Source organism: Bos indicus x Bos taurus, chromosome 1 (genome assembly GCF_003369695.1).
Source record: "Bos indicus x Bos taurus breed Angus x Brahman F1 hybrid chromosome 1, Bos_hybrid_MaternalHap_v2.0, whole genome shotgun sequence".
Taxonomy (NCBI): Eukaryota; Metazoa; Chordata; class Mammalia; order Artiodactyla; family Bovidae; genus Bos; species Bos indicus x Bos taurus.
In genome coordinates, this window is record NC_040076.1 from 74817918 (window position 1) to 74842542 (window position 24625).

The 24625-nt window shown below is 36.4% G+C and overlaps 1 protein-coding gene across 3 annotated transcripts in view; it reads left to right on the forward strand.

Annotated features, from left to right (window-relative positions):
• FGF12 (fibroblast growth factor 12) overlaps nt 1-24625 on the forward strand; it is a 620602-nt gene that overhangs the window by 400968 nt on the left and 195009 nt on the right. For all 3 annotated transcript variants that reach the window (XM_027538353.1, XM_027538348.1, XM_027538344.1), the window contains one exon: nt 11816-11919. In XM_027538353.1, the coding sequence (XP_027394154.1) occupies nt 11816-11919 (104 nt within the window). The remainder of the gene's footprint in view (nt 1-11815; nt 11920-24625) is intronic.

The following is a 24625-nucleotide window of genomic DNA, read 5'->3' on the forward strand; positions in this document are numbered from 1 at the left end:
GTCCCACACAACTAATCAGTTCCAAAAGTCAGTAAATTTAGTGAGGAAAATAAATCAGGCTATTGAATTAATTGATCAATTGTTTATAAAGTAAGGCATTATATTGAAAGCACTGAATCAACATAGGTGAAAGTACGTTGATTTTTACATTATTTTAATGTTTTATTTTAAATATAGTTATTTTTGCTTGCTGGATCTTAAACATATAAAATGAAATATATTTTTTCCTCCCATGATATTTTAAGAAGTTTAAATTATGAGGCAGTGATGACCCAGGCGTCCACCACCCCACTCCCATTTTGAAAGCTCTAGATTTGGAGGTTAAATAACAGCCCCCCCCCCCCCCGACCCCGCAACTGATACCAATAATTTTGTATTTTGCTTTTATAGTTTAACAAGTTTTTATGAAAATTGTTATCCTAATTCATCTCCATGGTAAATCAGTAAAATATTCAGAGCAGATATGAAATTTCAGGGAGGTCCTATTCCTTTGAATCAATGTCAGAACTGTCAAATGTTAGAACTAGGGCTCGTGACCTAGAGCTGTATCTCTGGACTGAAGTTTAGTCCTCATTTCAGTCTTGTTTTCTTGACTTAATGCTAAAGAAGTCAGGACAATTTCCCTTAATTTCTGTAAGAAATGTTGTTTTTGAGGTTAAATTCAATGAAATGAACAATCATTTCAGCTTCTTCTATGCAATGTACTCTGGATGAAAAAAGCCCCATAATTCCATACTTTTGAAGAATCCCTAGTTTGCTGTGAGGGTCAGGCAAAGACATAAATATGATTAAGCAATGTGATAAGTGCTGTGTATGGACTGCCATGAAATTAGGATAAGAGAATAATTCATTTGTCTGAGTGAATACTCCATTGTACTTTATAGAACTGCTTTTGTGTTGGAGGATTTAAGAGCTCATACTATCTCCTAGCTTGCCAACTCTTCAATAATAGCATTTTTCTACTGAAAAGGGGAAGGGGCAAAATTGACCTTTGTTGTTCAGTTGCTAAGTCTTGTCTGACTCTGCAACTCCATGGACTGTAGCACACCAGGATCCTCTGTCCTCCATTATCTCTCAGAGTTTGCTGAAATTCATGTTCATTTACTCGGTGTTACTATCTAGTTAAATGATAAATACCAGAAATGTATATTAATATCATGACTAACAAAACCAATCAAGTGATCTACAAAAATTATCACAAATATTATAATTACAAGTGTTGTTGTAACAGACTGTGAAATTAGAGGGAAAAATAACCTGATACCAACTTAATTTTAGGTTAAGATTTTGTCAGATATGATATTACTTATATTCTAACAAAACATATTTATTGAGAACATTTTGAAGTGTGGGAAATGGTATTGAATTTTTAAGACAATTTGATATTGAGAGTGCACAGATTATTTTTGTGCACCCATATAATCTTTGTTCTGTCTCAGTATCTTCTACTATAAATTTTCTTGGGCTTTTTGTGAGTCAGAAAATGCATCTTTTTCTCTCCATCTTTGCAAATTCAACCCAGTATTTCAAAATACAAATACACTCTTTTAAATCTGTTCATTTTTCCAAGCAATAAGAGCCTGTCCTTAGAAGTTACTTGGAAGGACACTAGATTTATCTGTTGCAAAGAATTTGTAATGAACTTTGCTTTCCTTCTCTGCTTCCCTATTTCTCTTCCTCTTCTCTGTCTTCTTTGTGCATTCTTTGTCACGTGAAGTGCTTTCCAGTATGTTTTAGCTTGTCACTGTTCTGTCACTGAGATAACTTGTGTAGATAATAGGTGGAAGTTAAATTGAATAAGGACATAACACTTTTATTTCACATAGTAGACAGACAAATACTGTATGATATCGCTTATATATAAACTCTAAAAAACGAAGAAAGTGAATATAACAACAAAAACAAATAGACTCACAGATATAGAGAACAAACTAGTGGTTACCAGTGGGGAGCTAGAAGAGGGGAGGGGCAAGATAGTAGTAGGGGATTAAGAAGTACAAACTGTTAAGTATAAAATAAACCAGCTATAAAGGACTTATTGCACAACTCAAGGAGCATAGCCAGTATTCTGTAGTAACTATAAATGGAATATAACCTTTAAAAATTATGAATCATTCTGTTGTTTGCCTATAACTTACATAATACTGTATGTGAACTATACTTCAATAAATTTTTTAAAGTAAAAAAAAGAAAGGACCTAGCCAAAAGAGTTGTTCTAAAATCTTAAAAAATAATAATAATATAGCACTTCTTAAAAAGTACTTTTTTCCCAGTCCAGTATAATCTTACATGGTGTCCAGTACCTTGTTTGTAATAGATTCCCCAAAATCTCCTGTTCCTCTTCATTTTCTACAAAACCTGCATCACCCTACACAGACACATATCAGCCCTGTGCATCCTATGCTCCTACCCTCTCAAACTCTGTTACCATGCAGGTTTTCTGGCTTTCCCTTTAGATTCCATATTTGAATACACTCCATGTGTGGTAAGTATTATATTTGATTTTTTCTTACATGCTTAATTATGGAAATATGACCTAGAGAAGCTGTGAATAAGCAAGCTTAAAGAGAAACCACTGCTGATTCATTCATTTATTTGGCAAATATTGAATAGTGGCTTCTAAGACCAAGATGTTTCTAAGATGTCGTTGCTAGGCAATGAGGATAATAATAATAGTTTCCTGTGCCTTCAGCTTGCCCATTAGAATAGTGGGAGTGTCAGAGAGATTTACAGATGAAGGTGTATTCCTCAGGGACCACATCTGTTGGATATGTATGTCACTGTTTTCCTAGCCTAAGCATGCCACGTCACCTATCCTAAGTGCTCAATAAACATTAATGAAAAGAATAAGTAACTTTTGATTAGAGATATTTACACGAAGTTGTATGAGAGTTTTGGTAACTAAAGCCATAGAATCTTACTCCAAATTTTGGGTGGCACTTTACATTCCCTTCATTTTTTTATTGATACTTTGTTCCCGCATCCCACTCAAATGAGGACTTTTTAAATCTTGAAATAAAGCCAAGTAGTCAGTTTAATTTATTTTTGAAATGACATTTTGCATATCAAAATACTAGCATGATGCCTGAGAAAAAGTAGGTATTCAAGGAATAAAATCTTTTCAGTTTTTCCTTTCTCACTGAGACTGACTTAAGTTTTATAGGTCCTAAAGTAATGCTCAAAATTCTCCAAGCCAGGCTTCACCTATATGTGAACCACGAACTTCCAGTTGTTCCAGCTGGTTTTAGAAAAGGCAGAGGAACCAGAGACTAAATTGCCAACATCCACTGGATCATGGAAAAAGCAAGAGAGTTCCAGAAAAAACATCTATTTCTGCTTTATTGACTATGCCAAAGCCTTTGACTGTGTGGATCACAATAAACTGTGGAAAATTCTGAAACAGTTGGGAATACCAGACCACCTGACCTGCCTCTTGAGAAATCTGTATGCAGGTCAGGAAGCAACAGTTAGAGCTGGACATGGAACAACAGACTGGTTCCAAATAGGAAAAGGAGTACGTCAAGGCTGTATATTAACACCCTGCTTGTTTAACTTATGTGCAGAGTACATCATGAGAAATGCTGGACTGGAAGAAGCACAAGCTGGAATCAAGATTGCCAGGAGAAATATCAATAACCTCAGATACGCAGATGACACCACCCTTATGGCAGAAAGTGAAGAGGAACTAAAAACCCTCTTGATCAAGGTGAAAGAGGAGAGTGAAAAAGTTGGCTTAAAACTCAACATTCAGAAAACGAAGATCGTGGCATCCAGCCCCATCACTTCATGGGAAATAGATGGGGAAACAGTGGAAACAGTGTCAGACTTTGTTTTTTTGGGCTCCAAAATCACTGTAGGTGGTGACTGCAGCCATGAAATTAAATGGGAAACAGTGGAAACAGTGTCAGACTTTGTTTTTCTGGGCTCCAGAATCACTGCAGATGGTGACTGCAGCCATGAAATTAAAAGACGCTTGCTCCTTGGAAGGAAAGTTATGACCAACCTAGATAGCATATTCAAAAGCAGAGGTATTACTTTGCCAACAAAGGTCTGTCTAGTCAAGGCTATGGTTTTTCCTGTGGTCATGTATGGATGTGAGAGTTGGACTGTGAAGAAGGCTGAGCGCCGAAGAATTGATGCTTTTGAAGTGTGGTGTTGGAGAAGACTCTTGAGAGTCCCTTGGACTGCAAGGAGATCCAACCAGTCCATTCTGAAGGAGATCAGCCCTGAGATTTCTTTGGAAGCAATGATGCTGAAGCTGAAACTCCAGTACTTTGGCCACCTCATGCGAAGAGTTGACTCATTGGAAAAGACTCTGATACTGGGAGGGATTGGGGGCAGGAGGAAAAGGGGACGACAGAGGATGAGATGGCTGGATGGCATCACTGACTTGATGGACGTGAGTCTGAGTGAACTCCGGGAGTTGGTGATGGACAGGGAGGCCTGGTGTGCTGCAATTCACAGGGTCGCAAAGAGTCGGACACGACTGAGCGACTGAACTGAACTGAAAGCTTATATAATTTGGGGTATAACCTTTGAAAAAATATATATATAACTGAAAACTTATATAATTTGGGATATAACCTTTGAAAAAAAAAATATATATATAACATCAGTTCAGTTCATTCGCTCAGTTGTGTCCGACTCTTTGCGACCCCATGAATTGTAATCCCTCCCAGCATCAGAGTCTTTTCCAATGAGTCAACTCTTTGCATGAGGTGGCCAAAGTACTGGAGTTTCAGCTTCAGCATCATTTCTCCCAAAGGAATCCCAGGGCTGATCTCCTTCCCAATGGACTGGTTGGATCTCCTTGGAGTCCAAGGGACTCTCAAGAGTCTTCTCCAACACCACACTTCAAAAGCATCAATTCTTCAGCGCTCAGCCTTCTTCACAGTCCAACTCTCACATCCATACATGACCACAGGAACAACCATAGCCTTGACTAGATGGACCTTTGTTGGCAAAGTAATGTCTCTGCTTTTGAATATGCTATCTAGGTTGGTCATAACTTTCCTTCCAAGGAGTAAGCGTCTTTTAATTTCATGGCTGCAGTCACCATCTGCAGTGATTTTGGAGCCCCCAAAAATAAAGTCTGACACTGTTTCCACTGTTTCCCCATCTGTTTTCCATGAAGTGATGGGACCAGATGCCATGATCTTCGTTTTCTGAATGTTGAGCTTTAAGCCTACTTTTTCACTCTCCACTTTCACTTTCATCAAGAGGCTTTTTAGTTCCTCTTCACTTTCTGCCATAAGGGTGATGTCATCTATTATTGAAGTATAATTGACATACCAAAATACCTAAATGTCTAATGTATCCAATTTGATGAGTTTGGACATATGTATACTTCCCTGGTGACTCAAACAGTGAAGAATCTGCCTGCAATCCAGGAGTCACAGGTTCAATCCCTGTGTTGGGAAGATCCGCTGGAGGAGGAAATGACAACCTACTACAGTATTCTTGCATGGGAAATCCATGGACAGAGGAGCCTGGTGGGCTACAGTCTATGGGGTCACAAAGAGTTGAATATGACTGAGCAACTAACACTTTACATTCCTAACAACAGTGCCAGAAGTTTCTAGTATATCTGCATCCTTGGTAACATCTGTTATCTTTTTTTCTTTTTAAATAGTGGTCATTCTAATAGGTATGAGGTGATATCTCATTGTAGTTTTGATTTGCATTTCCCTGATAATTAGTGCTGTTGAGTGTTTATCATGTACTCATCATTTGTATTTCATCTTTGGAGAAATGTCTGTTTAAGTCTTTTGGCCCTTTTTAATTGGATTATTTGTGTTTTTTTTTTTTTTTTTTTTTCTTTTGCTATTGGTTTGTACTTATATATTTAGAATATTAACTCCTTATCAGATTATGGTTTACAGATATTTTCTTCCGTTCTTTAGATTGCCTTTGATTCTATTGATTGTTTCCTTTATTGTGCAGAAGGTTTACCTTTGATGTAATCTTGTTTATTTTTGTTTATGTTGCCTGTGCTTCTGGTGTCATATCCAAGAAATCACTTACAAGGTCAATGTCAAGAAGCTTTTCCTCTTTGAATTTTGTAGTTTCAGGTTTATTTTTTAGATCTACAATCCATTTTGAGTTGATTTTTGAGTATGATATGAAATAAGAGTCCAATTTCATTCTTTCGGATGTGGATATCTAATTTTCCTAACACCAGTTGTTGAATAAACGATTATTTCCCTTTATTACCTCTTTTCCTTACCTTTTTCCATGTAGTTGAGTGGTTGAGTTTGTTATGGATCTCATGATCACCAACTCTGTGACTTCTTTTTTCAAAATACGGGTCAGATTTATGTAAGATTTAGAATGAAATACTCATTTTGGAAAGAACAAGGTTGAGAAGATGCTTGAATGTCATATTAGATGCTTGGACTCTTATTTGGCTTATAATTGTAGTCTTTATTCACTGAATGTTTACTGATATTCTGAATATAAGCAGAATGTGTACCATTCTGCTTATTCTCTCTCTTAACCTCTGTCTCTCTCTCTGTTTCTATGTCTGTCTCTCTTTCCTCTTCATCTCTCTCTTTCTCCATATTCTACAAGTGTGATCTAGATATGATGCTTATTTTGGAGAGCTTATAAACTAGTTGTGGTTGGGGAAAAGATATTTTTAAGGAAAATAAACATTGTGATAAATATAGTCTAGATCTAGGATTAGGGGAGCTGAGAAGTGAGAGAAAGCACTTGGTATTTTGTGTGTCATTTCAAGCCTGGCGGGGGTTTCCATATGAAGATATTGGGTGAATGACATTGCAAGCACAGGCAGTGAAGTAAGGAAAAACATGAAGTTAAAAGAAAGGAGGAAGAAGATCAAATTACTAGAAGCAGTAAATAAATACATTAGAATGAGTAGTGTGGTAGAGCAGAAATATAGGTTATATATAAATAACCTTGAATATTGAGCTGAGATGTTTTAAGTTTTTAATTTCCTTTTCATTTTAAGAAGCAACTTTTCTTTATACATTCCTAGAAATAATGTCTTTTCATGACTCTTAAAATTAATATTTACTGAAAATAAGTTAAGTACATAGAACTGGGGTAGACGTTGCATAGATTTACCCTCAAGAGTCCTTAAGGAAGGAGACAGATGTGTAAGCAAATAACTCTATTACTGTGTTCCAAAAACCATTGCAGAGATATGCCCATGAAATAAATAATTATGGAAAAGGAAACTTATCTCTCAAGGGTTTGGGTAAGACTTATGGTCCAGTTAAATAGGGAAGATAGGGTTTCCAAAAACCTATCTTCCAAAAAGAGAGGGCAAAAGAACCATGAATCCAGTCTAGTTTAATTAAGATCAAGGGGAAACTTAGGATGTGGCAAAAAGCTCTGTGAAACTGCTCATGATGAATGGAACAGTTGCAGGTGATAAACTGGAAGAGTGGTTTACAGTCAGGTGGTAAAGGGCATTGAGGGTCAGACTTAAAGGCTTTGGATCTGTCCTGTACGTGATGAATAGTCACTTGAGGAATCAAGCAGGGAACTGACAGCAGGGAAGTGGCATGAGTAGAGGGAAGGGACTTGGAAGAGTGGTATGGCCCAGTTGCTCTTTGAGAATGGAAAGGAAGACTGGAGATATAGGAGGGATTGTCACTAAGTAACAAAGGGCTGGAGCCAGAGTGCTGTGTGGAAGACAAATAATAGATCAGAAGAAGTCATTTGCCATTCTTCAAGATTTTAAGAGGCAGATGCAGACCCTCCCAAAGAGAATAGCTTTTAGCTTTTACCACTAAAAACTCTCATTCCAGATTGTTTACTGATTTTGTTTTTAATAAACTTGCTAAATCTCCCAAAGCGTACCATCTAAAAGCCATTATCACCTTATGCTTCGTATAAAACTTTCACACAAGTTTCTTGTTTTTGTCTGTGTCTTGCTTTAGCAGTTTTCTCCCTCTCCTCAGATAGGAAAAGCTTTATAGTTGCTTTTTTAATCCTGTTTTAGCTAAATGAACCAATGTTGTTTGCATTTGTCCTGGGAAATCTTTACTTTAGAAAGACATTATGCACAATTTTGGGTTTCTTTACTCTTTTTCATAAGTATCATCATTGGACTTGTTATTTTCCAGTGGTTGCATTTATTTACAGTGTGTAAATGTAGTTCATACCTCATGTGTTGACTCTACTTTTGTTCCCAATGTCTATCAGTTAGAGGTAGGTTTGGCTCAGACCAAAGTAACTAAAGTAGGTTGCACAGACTAAAGTAACAAGGACTTATTTTTCTCACATAAAAGCCAGACCTAGGTAATTGAAAGCTGGACTGGTGCCATTGCTCCACAAAGTCCTCAGTGGCCCAACTCTTTACAGTTCACTTGTCATCACCCTCTCAAGGGGCAGCCCTTGTTTTCATGGCCTGAGATAATCCAGCAACCCTAACCTCATCCCCATCCAAACAGCAATAGGGGAAATGGTAGAAGAGGGCAAAGGGCAGTTGTCTTGAAGAAAAGGATATTCATGAGTACAAAGACATTTATGCCTACATCTCATTGGCCAGTACTGATCTATTGCCACAGTTAGACACAGGCTATATATGGAAATTTAGCGAAATTATCTATTATTTTTGAGAAGGTGAGAATGGGTATTAGGTGATCAGATCAGATCAGATCAGTCACTCAGTTGTGTCCGACTCTTTGCAACCCCATGAATCACAGCACACCAGGCCTCCCTGTCCATCACCAACTCCTGGAGTTCACTCAGACTCACGTCCATCGAGTCAGTGATGCCATCCAGCCATCTCATCCTCTGCCGTCCCCTTCTCCTCCTGCCCCCAATCCCTCCCAGCATCAGAGTCTTTTCCAATGAGTCAACTCTTTGCATGAGGTGGCCGAAGTACTGGAGTTTCAGCTTCAGCATCATTCCTTCCAAAGAAATCCCAGGGCTGATCTCCTTCAGAATGGACTGGTTGGATCTCCTTGCAGTCCAAGGGACTCTCAAGAGTCTACTCCAACACCACAGTTCAAAAGCATCAATTCTTCGGCACTCAGCCTTCTTCACAGTCCAACTCTCACAGCCATACATGACCACAGGAACAACCATAGCCTTGACTAGACGAACCTTTGTTGGCAAAGTAATGTCTCTGCTTTTGAATATGCTATCTAGATTGGTCATAACTTTCCTTCCAAGGAGTAAGCGTCTTTTAATTTCATGGCTGCAGTCACCATCTGCAGTGATTTTAGAGCCTAGAAAAATTGAGTATTAGGTGAAATTAAACTTAAAAGAGAAAGAGGAGGAAATAGGATATTTGGGGCAGATAACCACATTAGAGAGCCAGAAAACCTTTGTTCAGTTGCATTTCCACCAGGATTACCTCTCTGAACCTGTTTGCTCTTCTAAAAATTAGGCTAATCATTCTGTCCTAAATTCTTCATCATGTTGATGGTTGAGGGTCAAATACAATGATGAATTCATCAACACTTTGAAAATTGTGTTGCACAAAAATAAAGTATTATTTTAAAAGTGGTAAGCGATCTTCTGAATATAAGCTGAGTAGATATAGGTCAGGTGATATGTCAATTTATATCAGACCTTATGGTTACCTTATTTGACAAGCAGAAGAATCATATGTCAATGAAAAATAGCTCTTTAATAGAACACTTCTCTGTTTATGTCAAGGACGTGATAGTGCATTTGATTCTTCTGTCAATTCTATGCAGTAAGGATTATTATGCCCATTTTATAGACAGGAAAACTAGAGCAGAGAGAGTAAACAAATGGCTGCAAGGCACACAGCTTCTGAGTGATGAGTTTAGAAACTACTCTGTCTATGAATCTCTCCCACTTTTTTGTAATCTGTGTTGCTGCTTTAATGTTTATACACCCCACTTCTTGTTGCCCATTTGATGAAATCTAGATCTCTAAGACAGGAGTGACAGACTCTCAGGTATTTCTCCTTACTTTATCTCCATGGTGTTCGTGCCCATTCCTCCCCAGTATGAATCAAATCCTTCAATCTGCTAGTCCCTTCGTATACACATACACTACCCTACGGAAACTCTTACTTCCTGCCCTACTATAATGTTTCTGATCTTCGCCTACTCAACTTCTGTCCCTTCTTTAAGTGTCAGCTTGGGTCTCCTCTTCTGTGTGAGACATTTCTTGAACACTTCAGATCACAGATCTTCCATTTCCCTGAACTTCTGTACATAGAGAATATATATATATATATAGAATGCATATATTACATTTAATTATAGAACTACATTATACACTGTATCAGATTATTCCATATGCCTTAGCTGTCTCTCCCCAAGTAGACTTTAAGGTCTTATACTACTTCTCATTTCAGTAACACAGGGACAAGTGTAAGAACATGGGAGGGACAAAAACAAGTACAGATTCAAATTGCAGTAACAATTAATTCTTAAGCATCTGCTAAGATTTAGTCTCAGCTTTCATGACAGATGAGGAAAAAGATTCAAAAAGGCAAAGAGACTGGTCTGAAGTCAAATATCTAGGAGTTGAATACTGCTGTATCAAACGTGTGGTCTTAGGCTTGATCCTTAGAACTATCAGTTGAACATTTGACTAAAAGCCAAATACTGTGTAGGTGTCTGTGTCTTGTGTGTGTGTGTGTGTGTCTGTGTCTTGTGTGTGTGTGTGTGTATGTTTGGCTTACTATTCCATGTTGAGAGAACCCCAGAAAATACACATATATATTTTTCTTATATTCAAAACTGAGACCAGAATTTTATCAGTAGAAAAGATAGATAAGAACTTCTAACTAAGGCAGGTTGTTAAAGTGAACTACAGGGCTATTCTCTTATGTTATAAATATTTAGTTGTTATAAATATTTCATTCATATTCATGTTGCCATCTATACAGCCTAGCTGTATGATTGCTTTCCAGCTTCAAGTAATATGAATTCTCTCAGGTTAGAGATAATGTTTTATGCTTATGCTCATTTTGTAATTATCAATGTTATTAAAAATAGTGCTATATAGGGATATCTAATTTATAGAAGTACACTTTTGAAAGAATTAGATTATCTTATTTATTTTCTTTCTGATATTTATGTACCTTCTCCAAGTAGACAAGTAGACTGTTCAATATTTTCAGTAGTGGACAACACAAATATTCAAAGACTACAAACATATTCTCATTTTATCATAGGATATTGAATTAAATTTATGAAGTTGATTTTTAATGGTTTTGTGTATAAATATGGACGTATATATATATTTGATATACAATATGTCCATCAGAGCTTAAGCTATCTAGCAATCATTGATCCATCTATCTACATTTATATATAAAAACTGAAAAATAAAGAGAACTGTTCTCCTATTTCTAGCATAGTGAAGTATAAGCCAGTGGTTTTTGCTTTCATCTTGTGTATTTAAGAAGACAGTGTTCAGGACCACAAGGAAAATAAGCTCTGGCATATGTTATGAAGATCACATTTCATTTTTAATTATGATTCGAAATGTATTTTCTTCCATTAAGAATTTTTTGGTTCAAATTATTTGTTTGTTAGGAAAAATCATCTTATACAATTTGAGTGTATGTTCGTTTTGTAGAGTGGAGATCCTGGACTCTCAGATCCATGAGGGGCGTTTGGAGTCCTTCTAATCTAATCCCTTTATTACAGATGAGTTTATGTGATTTACCTGAAGTCACAGTGTTAATAATTAGTCATGCTGCAGAAACAAGAAGTCAGTTCTCCTCACTCTTAGAACTGCCCCCGCCAACTAATATCAGTTCATAGGTTTTAATCCTCAAAAGAGTCATTTTAAGAAGCAAGATGATATATTCAAAAGGTCATTGATCCTTTCCTCTCTTTTTGCCCTCTAGCCCTCTTCAATCTAATCCCTGTGGGCCTGCGTGTGGTGGCCATCCAAGGGGTGAAGGCCAGCCTCTATGTGGCCATGAATGGTGAAGGCTATCTCTACAGCTCAGTAAGTACCTTGGTTTTCATGCATGTGTGTGTCTGTGTGTGTGTTCACACACACACAGAAACTGGCATTGAGAGACAATGAAGTAACCATATTTTAGGGAGAAAAATTACAAATTGAAGTCATTTTACATTTTCTGATCCAGTGTGTCAGTGTTACTATACAAATTTTATAATTTATAATGTTAAAGATCATGCTTTGTTGAGAAAGAACTAGCAATTCTTCCTGTGATATAAAGTCTCTTTTTCTAGTTTCTACTTGTAGACAATAATCTTGTGAATTTTATCTTTAATTCAAGAGGTAAGACATTTTTCCTTTATGCTGTTACTTCTCTTTCAAGCACAGTGGATGGTTTAGGAAGCTGAATTCTTGAATTTGTCTGGGAATCTTCTCTGACTTATTGTGGAGAAAAAAACCTTTCAGAATAGACTGTGTTTTTGTTTGTATTTAAGAAAACTGTGTAGTACCTAATGTGTCAGATTCCTCAGATAACTGCAGAATTGATTAAATGAGCTTCGGGTTCGGGGCTGAGATATTTGAGTTTAATTTGCATTTCGGCTACAGTATTCCTTTGAGAAAGTCATCTCTTCTCTTTGACTTAATTTCCAAACCTTCCAAATGAGGGTGTTGGGCCTCAGGCTGTCAAACATCCCTCTTAAATCTAAAATTGTTAAAATTAGGCAGCCTTAGTAGCTACATTATGAGCCCTGGCATATTTGAAAGCAGTTAATAACCTCACTCTCAAGATAGTAATTTATGCACTGAGACAGTGCACAGCACTGAATCTTGTGTATGTATATAATTCCTGTTATATCCTAAGGAAATTACATATTTCAGAAGAACTATCCTTGAAAACCACAGATTTCCACCTTTCTGTCTGTGATCTCAGTAAATAGACTAAGTTATTCAGGAAGTTCACTTATGCCTACTAGATTCTCAGTTAATTATTAAACAGCTTTTATTAAACATTTTCCATAGTCAGATGAATCTCTGGTACCCTATGCTTGCTTCCACCTGTCATTCTTATTAACATTCTTAAAGTTGCTATTTTACTCCTGAACAGGTTCACATCTGAATATGCATTTATATACCAGATGTGTACATCTGCATTTTGTCAATGGTTCTACTCAAAATAATTCATAAAGGTAGATACATTTTTTAGTTAAAACAATGCGCTTTCATTCTTAATGTGTCATAATTCTAACATTTCTTAATGTCCAATTATTGTGAGTCTGTATTTTAAATGTGAGAATTAAAATAAGAAAAAAAGTTAGCCGGTTTTATTTTGAATGACTCCAGTTAGTGACACTTAAAAAAAATTTTTTTTAATGTATTACAAGCTAAAACATTTAGGTGATCTTAGGATACTATTAATTTAAGAATTTAATCAGTCATCAAGTAAATACCTGAAAGTAGACCATATTTATGTCTCTATTTAGAAGGTTGTTATTCATTTTTATATTTATTTAAAAGATCATAATTCAGGTTGTAATTCCACACAAACTTTAAAGTTCAAATTTCTGAACCAGAAGTCATTTCCAAAGGTCTGGGAAGGAGGAAAATAAAAAGTACTGTCTGAAAATGGTATTGTAGCACGTGGCAGCTGTGTAGGAGCCTCTGTGTGTGTGTGTGTGTGTGTGTGTGTGTGTGTGTGTATAAAGAGGGTGGAGACTGGGAGGGGTTACTGTTGTTGGGTGCAATGCCAAAGTTCCTGGGAGAGGCACCTGAGCTGAGTATTCAGCATGACATACCTGAACTTCATGTGAGGCAACCCTTTAAGAGAAACATTTTTTCTATCTCTGTTGCTAAGAGCTAGGCTTAAAATACTGGGATCCCATAGGAGAGATTTTAAGAAATTTTTGACTAGAGAATGTTACAGTAGGTGCTTTTTTCTAATCAATTGAACACCTTAGTAAAACCAGTAATCACCTGTTGAGTTACCTGATTTGGGTACCTAGAGTTTCAGTTTTTCTCTGCGCTTAAATTTACCTCATACCAAGCATTTGCAACTTTTTTTCCTGTGTGGTACTGCTAGGCTACTGGAACAATTTTCTTAATTATAAGCATGGCATCGCTGACATAGGGCATCAGGGTCCCTACTTTCAAAATCACTCTCTTTCTATATAGCACTAATAGTAGGAAATGCTGGTTTTTAATTTTATACCAGCTTTTCCTACTGTCTGTCCCTTTGTTACGGGACGAAGTGGTGATAGTCACACAGTCGTGTCCGACTCTTTGTGACCCTATGGACTGAAGCCCGTCAGGCTCCTCTGTCCATGGGGTTCTCCAGGCCAGAATACTGGAGTGGGTTGCTAGTCCCTTCTCCAGGGACAGGACAAAAGGGGGCCAGTATTGGGAGAAGCGCACCTGAAAGAGAATTGGGTATCAAGGCTTCATCATACTTGTTCTCCTTCCTGTGTGTGCAGCATGTCTCAGCAAGAGAGCACTAGCATGGCCAGGAGCCTTGCAGTGAGTTAAAAACAGGCTGTTGCAGGCTTTCTTGAGGTGCTTTTGGTATATATTAAGGCTTGAAGTTATTTGAAAAGCAGTTTCCTACTTTATGGTAAACAGTATAGCTGAGCATACCAATAAGGTCCATTCCTGGAATTTGAGGTGGGGGTGCAGGGGGACTGATGATATGTTTCTGAGGGCAAACCCTAGAGATCCTAAAGAAGCTCAGTTAGAATCCAAGAGGAATTCTCAAATGGTATCATGCATGTAGTGTCACTTACCTTGTCTGTATTCATAGTTAAGCTTGGAATTAATTCCCTTGCTACGTCTGATTTCCCTGCTCCTTTATCACAAGACAAAAGAGAGAGTAGTAAAGACTACTACTTTACTATCAAGGACTATTACTTTACTACAAGGGACTATCCGGTAGCATAGAGCTAGGAAGTTTTGGAATCCATTCTGAAAGTCTTTATTTTAATAGGTGATTTTAATACATACACTTTTAATGAGATTGTTGATACATCTGGATTTGTTTTTACCCTTGTAGTTTGCACTTTTTGCTTCTATTTTATTTTCTCACATTATTGAAACATTTTCTTATTCTATCTGTATTCTTCTGCTAGTTTGTAAATGTAGGTTATAATCCTAGTCTTTTAAGTATTTATATTTTTTAACATACATGAATAGTTTGCTGAATAATAAAATATATTTATTTCTGTCCTTCTAAATAGCTGATAGACCTTGGTATGTTTTCTTCCCTAGTAAATACTACCATCCTTGTCAGGAATTAGACTATTTACACTTTAAATGAAAATATGCACGGTTATTATTCTATAGTAAAAGTTAAATTTGTGAATCTTAAAGTAATTTCTGTGCACATAGGTTTAGTTTTCCTGTGTATCAAATTTGATCCTTCTGAGTTCACTTTTCTTCTAAACAAAATCCTTTTCTGTTTGTTGGTCTATAGACTGTGAATTCCCTTCATTTCTAGTACCTGTGAAAATACTTTACTTTCACTTTCAGTCTTGAATTATAGTTCAGATAGTTACATAGTTTTTAGTAGACCTATATTTTCCCCAACACTTTGAAAATTATATTCCACTGATTTCCCGCCATCTGTTGTTGACTGTAAGAAGATTGCTATCAGTTTAATATTCTCTTCTTTATAGATAATCTATGTGGAAAATTAAAGAAACTTTTGCTCTTTATACTTCATGTTCTGCAAATTCACTATAATGTCTAGTTGTAAATCTATATTAAGTTGTTAGAAATTCAGAATCACCTTCAATCCAAAGAATCAGACTTCTTTAATTTTGGAAAGTTTTAACTCTTCCCATATACATTTTATTTCTCTGTTACAATTTCCAGTCTTTTGTGCTGATAGTATTTAAATGACTTTCACTAGAAACCTGAAAATTTATCTACTCTAGAAATGATGCCAACTATTTTGTGATTTCAGTCACTGTGCTTTAAATTTTTGGATGTCTAATGGTTTCCATTCCATATCTACCTGATCTTGACTGATTTCTGTTTTTACTATCTAGCTCTTTTTACAGAAAGTTATTAACTCATTTATGTCTCTGAGCATTCTTATAATACTTATTTGGATACTTATAATTCTTATTATACTTACTAGACTTTTCCACAAAGTTAATTGCTTTTGTAATGAATTCATGTTTCAATCGATGATTTTGTTAGCTGTCAATTTTAGAATAAGATTCAGATTATATTAGGATTTAGAGTTCTGCCTATGTTTGAATTTTGTTCTGCAGGCCCATTTCTCTTTTTCTTTTCTTCCTAATCATCTTCCTTTTAAGCCTGCCCTCAATTTCCACCATATATTTGGTTGCTTCTATGTAGCCTCTGGGGCTTCCCAGGTGGCTAAGTGGTGAAGAATTTGCTTGCCAATGCTGGAGATGTAGGAGACGTGGGTTCAATTCCTGGGTCGGGAAGATCTCCTGGGGAAGGAAATGTCAACCCACTCCAGTATTCTTGCCTGGAGAATTTCATGGACAAAGGATCCTGGCCAGCTGTAGTCTATGGAGTTGCAAAGAGTCCGATACAACTTAGCAACTAAATAGCAACAACAACAACAGATGGAACCTCCAGTGGCCTTAGTTTAGAATAAGATTTCAAGAGTCATTTCAAGACTCCAATCCTAGCATAGCATTGGGTTAGGAAAGGGGGCCTGGATAAGAGTATTGCTTGGTCTTATCTCTCTCATTAGGAGGCGATGTCTGTCATTGCATCTTGTTTAAAATAGTAGCAGCATTTTAAAAAATACAGTTTATGTACAATAGTACATTAGTTTCAGATGATCTACATAGTGATTAGAAATTCATATACCTTAGAAATAATCACCGTGGTAAGTCTAGTAACCACCTGTCTCCATACAGTTATTACAATATTATTGATCATATTCCTTATACTATATATTACAACTCTGGGTCTTATTTATTCTGTAATTAAAATCTTATACTTCTTCATCTATTCACTTATTTTGTCCAATCCTACAACCCCTTCCCATCTGACAACTACTAGTTTGTTCTCTGTATCCAATCTGTTTTCATTTTGTTTTTGTTGTTTGTTTTATTTAAGATTCCACAAATACGTGAGATCATATAATATATGTCTATATCTGGCTTATTTCACTTAGTGTAATACTCTCCAGACCCAACAATGTTGTTGCAAATTGAATACTTTCTTTTAAATGTTCCATTATATATATGTGTGTGTCTGTGTGTTTGGGTATGTTGTGTGTGCATGTGCGTACACACACTTAGTTGCTCAGTCATATCCTACTCTCTGTGACCCCACGGGCTGTAGCCTGCCAGGCTACTTTGTATATGGGGTTTCCCATGCCTGGGAAATGGGAATGGGAATAGCTAAATCTGATGCTTCAGCAAAAATACTGGACTGGGTTGCCATTTCCTTCTTTGGGAAATCTTCCCAAACCAGGGATCCAACCTGTATCTCTTATGTCTTCTGCATTGGCAGGCGATTCTTTCCCACTAGCCACCTGGGAAGCTCCCATATGTATGTATGTATTATGTGTATATATACATATATATATATGTATATATATACATACACACATATGTATATATACATCTTTTTTATACATTCATCTGTTGATCGACACAGGTTGTTTCTGTATCATGGCTATTGTAAATAATGCTTCAGTTAATATCTTCTTATTACAAGATATTGAATATAGTTCCCTGCGGTAAACAGTAGGCCCTTGTTGTTTATATATTTTAAAGTTTATTTTTAAAATCAACATTGCTTATCCTATTTTCTGTTGCAATTAAACATGTGTGACTCCATACTGTTACAGCAGAATGTCTTGGCACTGCCTTTAGAATTCTATACCTAAGTCTGATGCTTCAGCAAGAGTAGTGTTGAGATTGCAATATGATACTGACTTTACATTGAAAAACTGAGTCAAAATTTATTGAGAAATATAGAAGGGGTCTCTGAGGAAGAAGAAAAGAGAAAGCCAATTTCAAAAGTTATTGGAAGAAGACTGCTTTATGCCCACAAAATGGCATTAGGATTTTTTTATTTTACACCTCTAATTTCTTTTCTTCCCCACTATCATAAATGGCCAAAATTTTCCATCACTGAGGATAAATAAAAATTTTCTCATTTTCTGTAGCCAAAAATAACTCCCACAGTTTATACTTTAGTAGGACATTTATCTGTATATTTCCTTTCTTTCTTTGGTTGGAATTATTTTCATGCCCTATCTATTAACTTTGATGCAAGTTCCTTGAAGTCAGTGATCATATTTAATATATATTAATATATACCATAGGACTTCCCAGGCGGTGCAGTGGTAAGAAATCTGCCTGCCAATGCAGGAAACGAAGGAGATGCAGGTTCCATCCCTGAGTTTGGAAGATCTCCTGGAGAAGGAAATGGCAACTCACTTCAGTCTTCATTCTTGCCTGGGAAATCCCATGGGCAGAGGAGCCTGGCACGCAGTAGTCCTTGGGGTCGCAAGAGCAGCTGAGCCCACACACCCATGCTTGCGTCTATAATATAGATACAAAAGAGTTACCCACTCTGGAATCTGAGTTTCTCCATCAACTGACTTCCTCATGGAATGCTTTGAAATTTGAGGCATATGCAGAATTATTTCTTGGGTAATGATGTCTCTGAAAAGTCTAATATTGAAGGAGAGCTACGGAGACAGAGGGGGAACACCTTAGCCATTAATGCCAAATGAATCATAGAGTTTTGAAGTTAATGGTGCCTGAATAGAGAGAAATCAAAAGCCAAACCACAGAGGCTTGTCCAGCAATTAGATTGTTAAATATTCAGATTAGATTATTTGCATAAATCCCATATACTTGAAGTTTTCTTGAATTTTGTAATATTTCTTTTTCATCCTACGTTGATTTTGGGCTATAGTACCTAGAAAATTGCTTATTTTACCTACTTTTTAAAAATCCTCATATATATATATATATATTAACTTAACTGGGTTATTTTGATCAACACAGCTCAAGAATCTGGCTGTGTTGCTTGCGAACATATGACAAGAAATTGTGTTGCTTTGCTTAGAATTAGGTTGTTTTTCTTCAGAAAGAATCAGCAGGTTATTAGTTATATTTTCTGTAAGGAGTGAATGATGATAAGCATCTATTTTTACCTTATGATGTTTTCAGTAATAAGTGGTATTGGATTTATTCCAAGAGTTTATAATTTCTGGAAAATGTTAATACTTTAGCTCCTGAGCTAGTCTTAATTGTAAAAATTAGCATATGCATTTCCTGTAGCATTTTTTATTGAAAAGTAAAAATAGGATTAAGCTTCTAAGAGTAGCACTAACGAGAACCTTTGGTTGAATCATTTGAAAATGATACTACAAGTTAGATTTTTGTCTTTCTACTTTGCCATTGGGCACATTAGGCCAACATGTAGTCATATATCCCAAATTTCTCCGTTGTGTTTCTTAGTTCGTAAGTAGTATGTAAGAATGAAATCTTTATAAATAAAACTGGGTTTGAATCACAACTCTGTAACTTACTTCCTTTGTGTCACTGAGGAGATTTCTTAACCTTCTAGACTCAGTTTCCTTATATATAAAATGGAGATAATAATGCAAATACCATCTTTATAGTGTTGTGGCAAGGATTAAATGAGACAATGCATGTAAAACCCTAGGACTGTGCCCAGTACACAGTCAGTGCTCAGTGTCAGCTGCAAGTAGTAGTAATAGATATATTAAATAAGATGCTCACTGTGGATTAATCAGTTTCTTACCCTTAGTTCATGAAGTTCACGTAGGGTAATTCTACCCTTATTTTCAGTGGTAATTCCTGGTTTGGCTAATCTAATATCTTTAGCCACCCTGGCCATGGGAGGTTGGTTGCAGAGTATTTCTCATTAAGTTAGAGCCAATTAACTTCAGGCCAAAGACTTGACTTTATCTGTTGAAGGAGAGTTTCCTTTTTCTCTTTTAAACAGAATTTAGAACTGAGAGGATCAAGGGCTATAGCCATCTTAAAACTACTAGGAGAGGGACTTCCCTGATGGTCCTATGGTTAAGACTTCACCCTGCAGTGCAGGGGGTGCAGGTCCAATTCCTGGTCGGGGAGCTAAGATCCCACATGCCTCGAGGCCAAAAAATCAAAACAAAATAGATGCAGTTTTATACCAAATCCAATAAAGATTTTAAGGTTAATAATAATTATATTAGAAAAAATAAAACTCAAGAAGAATTCATGTCTTAGAATGATTCCAACATTCAGAAGACAAAATGTTTCTAGGTGGAAAGATGGAGGAACCAGGTCTTGTTTACATCCTTTCACATTGCACATGAAGTCATACCTGGACCCAGCCCTACCACTGAAGTTTTCAGTTTTAGGAGCCAATTATTACCCTTCTGTATGAACCAGTTTAGGCTGCATTTTTTTTTTAACCTGATAAACTGGCAATGGAACAAATCAATTTTAAGAGTTTTAATACTTTCCAAGAAAGCTAAAGCTCCATGTTCTCCATGTCATGTCTGCAGAAGGATTTCCCAGTGGCCTTGTTCTGTGGAGTTAGGACTTTACTGTGGCTTTCTGGGCCAGCTTGATTCCCAAAACAGATCCTCTGCTCTTACTACTTCTGCCTTCCCTTGCTTGTTCCCCTCCAAAACCAATGTAAGACTTTGTCATTTTCATATATACGTATTTCTTGGGTTTGTAATAAATAAATCATCAAAAGATAGGACTCAACAACTTTTCTTCCCCTCTGCCCCCCATCATGGGCCAGTTTTTCAACTTCTGGGGACATTTTTCAAAATATCTCCTTATGTAACTCACTTGGAGGGAAATATATAAAATAAGTCTATAAGCCATGCCTTTGATAAACTTCAGGGATGGGAAAAGAGAAGCAATTATGAATGCTAAATGCAGAGGGAAAATCAGTAATTAATCAGTTGAGATTTGAGTGGAATAGAGAGGTAGTAAAGCAGAGAAACAGAAGCAGTTCATTTTTATGACTAAGTCTGAAGATAAGTCCAATATTTAAATAGATAGCACTGAGGAAAAGAACAGGAAAAAGCAAAATAAAAAAAGCATAGTGATAGCTGGTCAAATTAGAACAATTGTCAGACAAAGACAGGTCACAGAGTGGTACATTTTGAGGAGATTTCAAGTCTACAGCTTACTGTACTTATGGTGCATTTAAAGTTTGTTTATGCAACATAGATTTTTAAAATCTAGTAGTTAAATTGAGGAAATTGTTTAGCTGCATAGAAATGTAATGTCAAAACTGACATATATTTCAGGCATCTCTAAATGGAAACAAATTTTGAGGCCACTGAAAACATCAGTATCATATGGGTACCTGTCATAAAAGCGTTCCAATTTATGTCTGATGTCTTAGTGTAAGTAACTGTTTGACCCTTAGAGGAGTCTGCTTTAGGGTTTGGGTAATAATTATATAGTCAGATTATACATGATCCTATATATGATTCAGTGGGTGATCACATGTCAATATAAGCATGAAATCTCACTGAACAACTTGAAATTTTCCTTTTCTGATTTCCTTTACAAAACCAACTTTTAATGGTAAATTTCTTAAGTTTATTTTCCCGTATCACTCAATGATTGAGTGTGGTTGTGAGTAAGAAAAGATACCCATAGCAATGGTTTAAAAGGATGAAAGCTTTAAGGTTTCTCACGTCACCAGAAGTCTGGAGAGAGATAGAGGTGCCAATGTCTTTACGTTTATTTGATCTTCTCATGGTGCAAGATGGCTCCCAACTCCTTAGCTAACATGTATACGTTCTGGGGAGTAAGAAGGGGCACAGAGAAAGAGATGAAGCCTTTATCAGAAAAGCACACTTTCCCAGAGGTTCCAGGAATGTCCATAGTGACGTCCAGTGATGACCATAGAACTATGCCACATAGTCACCCCTAAGTGAAAAGAGTGTAGGGAAATGTTTCCATTAAAAAAGGTTTGGGGAGGCTGTCAATAAGACACTGCCATATTCAACAAAATCATTGTTCTGTTAATATGGAGGAGAAAATGGATATTGGGTAGACACCCAACAATTGCCATACTTCTCCAGACCAAAAATATAAATGTAGATAATGTAAGACATTGGGACAAGAGAGTCAGAGAGACAGAGGGCAAGTAAACATATTGAATAATAGATCTGCATGTGTAGTTTCTTCACATAAGATCTTCTGAATCACTGCAAGTGTTGGTTGAAAAAATTATGACTCTCTACTCTGAGATATTGAACTCTAGTGAGTAAATACTGAACTCTTACAATGAATTTCTTTCTGTTATTTGTATTATCCTTGTTTTTTGACTCCTTTTACATTGAATCCAGGAAAAAGTTGCATGTTTTAAAAATTTTTATGATGTTCAAGGAATTCTTTCTTTATTATTAATATTCCTAAGGAATTTCCAGGAACTTTCTCAAGCTTTTTCAATGAAAAGACTTCTTTGGCATTATTTTAAAACCTTGAAACCCAATTAGTAGCACATTGCCAAAAATATATGTATTTTAAAAGCTCCACACTACATATAAGAACTTAAGATGAATCATAAACTTAAATGCGGGAGCTAAAACTATACATCTCTTAGAAGAAAGCCTAATCTTTATGATCTTACGTTAAACAGTAGCTGCACAGACATGACATCAAAAGCATAAGAACGAAAGAAAAAATTTCATCACAATTAAAACATTTGTGCCTCCAAAGACACAATTAAGAAAGTGAAAAAGACAGCTCGGAGAAGGGGAGAAAAGTTAGCAGTTCATTCATCTAATAAGGAATGTGTATCTAGGATATATAAATAACTCTTACAATTAAAAATAAAAATATTAAAAATGTGCAAAGGATTTGAATAGACATTTCCAAAAAAGATATGCAAATAGTTAATAGCCACATGAAAAGATGTTCAACATCATTAGACATCAAGGAAATGCAAATCAACAACCACAAGGACTCACCACCACTTCACACCCACTAGGATGGCTTTATTAAAAAAGATAATAGCAAGTATAGGTGAAGATATGGAAAAATTGGAACTCTTATTATACTGATAGTAGGCTTATAAAATGCTATTGTCGCTTTGGAAGAGTCTAGCAGTTCCCCAAAAGGTTAGAGATAGAGTTACCATATGAACCAGCAATTTCACTACTAGGTATATACTCAAGAAATAAAAACGTATGTCCATTAAAAAAAACAAAAAAACACTTTTGTATGTTAATACTTATAGCAGCATTATTCATAGTAGTCCGAAGGGGAAATAACCTATCAACTAATGAATGGATGAAGTGTGGCATATTTATTTAATATAATATTATTTAGCATTTAAAAGAGTACTGATGCATGCTTCAACATGGATGAACCATGAAAACAATATGTTAAGTGAAAGAAACGTGTCACAAAGGGCAACATATTGTATAATTCCATTTATATGAAATATCCGGACTCCATAGGGACAGGAAGTTAATTAATGATTGTGTTATGCTGAATGGGAATGTGTCACTACTAAAGGTTATGAGTTTGCTTTTTGAGGTAATGAAAATATTCTAAAACTGATTGTGGTGATGGCTGTACAACTCTGTGACTATACTAAAAACCCTTGAATTATACACTTTGGGTAAACTACTGCATGTGAATTATAGCTCAGTAGTGCTGTTACTGGAGAAGGCAATGCCACCCCACTCCAGTACTCTTGCCTGGAAAATCCCATGGGCGGAGGAGCCTGGTGGGCTGCAGTCCATGGGGTCTCGAAGAGTCGAACACGACTGAGCGACTTCACTTTCACTTTTCACTTTCATGTATTGGAGAAGGAAATGACAACCCACTCCAGTGTTCTTGCCTGGAGAATCCCAGGGACGGGGAAGCCTGGTGGGCTGCCATCTGTGGGGTCACACAGAGTTGGATACGATTGAAGCGACTTAGCAGCAGCAGCAGCAGTGCTGTTACTGGCCTTCCCTGGTGGCTCAGGTGGTAAACAATCTGCCTGCAGTGTGGGACACCTGGGTTCAATCCCTGTGTTGGGAAGGTCCCCTGGAGTGGGCATGGCAACCCACTTCGGTATTCTTGCCTGGAGAATTCCATGGACAGAGGAGCCTGGCGGGCTACAGTCCACGGGGTCACCAAGAGTCAGACCCAGCTGAGCAACTAAGCACAGCAGGGCACAGTGCTGTTATTTAAAAAGCTAATTCTATTTGAAGTATCAATTTAATCATGATTTAATAGAGATTAAAAAGTAAATAAGATTATTTTCCCCTAATGGATTCCATACACATTAATTGAATTGTATTTTTTGTTTGTTTAAAGTAACACAAAGGTGTGAATTTCATCACAACTGGTGGGGTGTGGTAAAACTTTCACACTCTGGTGTTGGAGCAAAAAGTGGAAAAGAAATGAGAGCAGAGTAGAATTTATGTTTTCTTTGTGAAGATGTGTCCTACAACTGTAAACACCATTGATTTTGACCACAAAGTACTAGCTATGAGAGAAGAGCTTTTATAATAAGATTAGTATTTGTTGGAACTGGTGAATTTTAATTTATCTACTGGGCTTGGATTTTTAAATTATTATTGTCAAGGCTTTAAAAATTTATACCTATCTGTTAATGATGTGGTATTTTTGGATAGGTATATATTTAAATCACAGAATGTATTTTTCTTTCTCTCTTTGGCTCAATTTAAAAATGTTTTGTGAAGGATTCTTGAATATTTTGTACCTTAAAATTACATCTTGGCACTATTTAATGGAAAAAGGTATAGAAA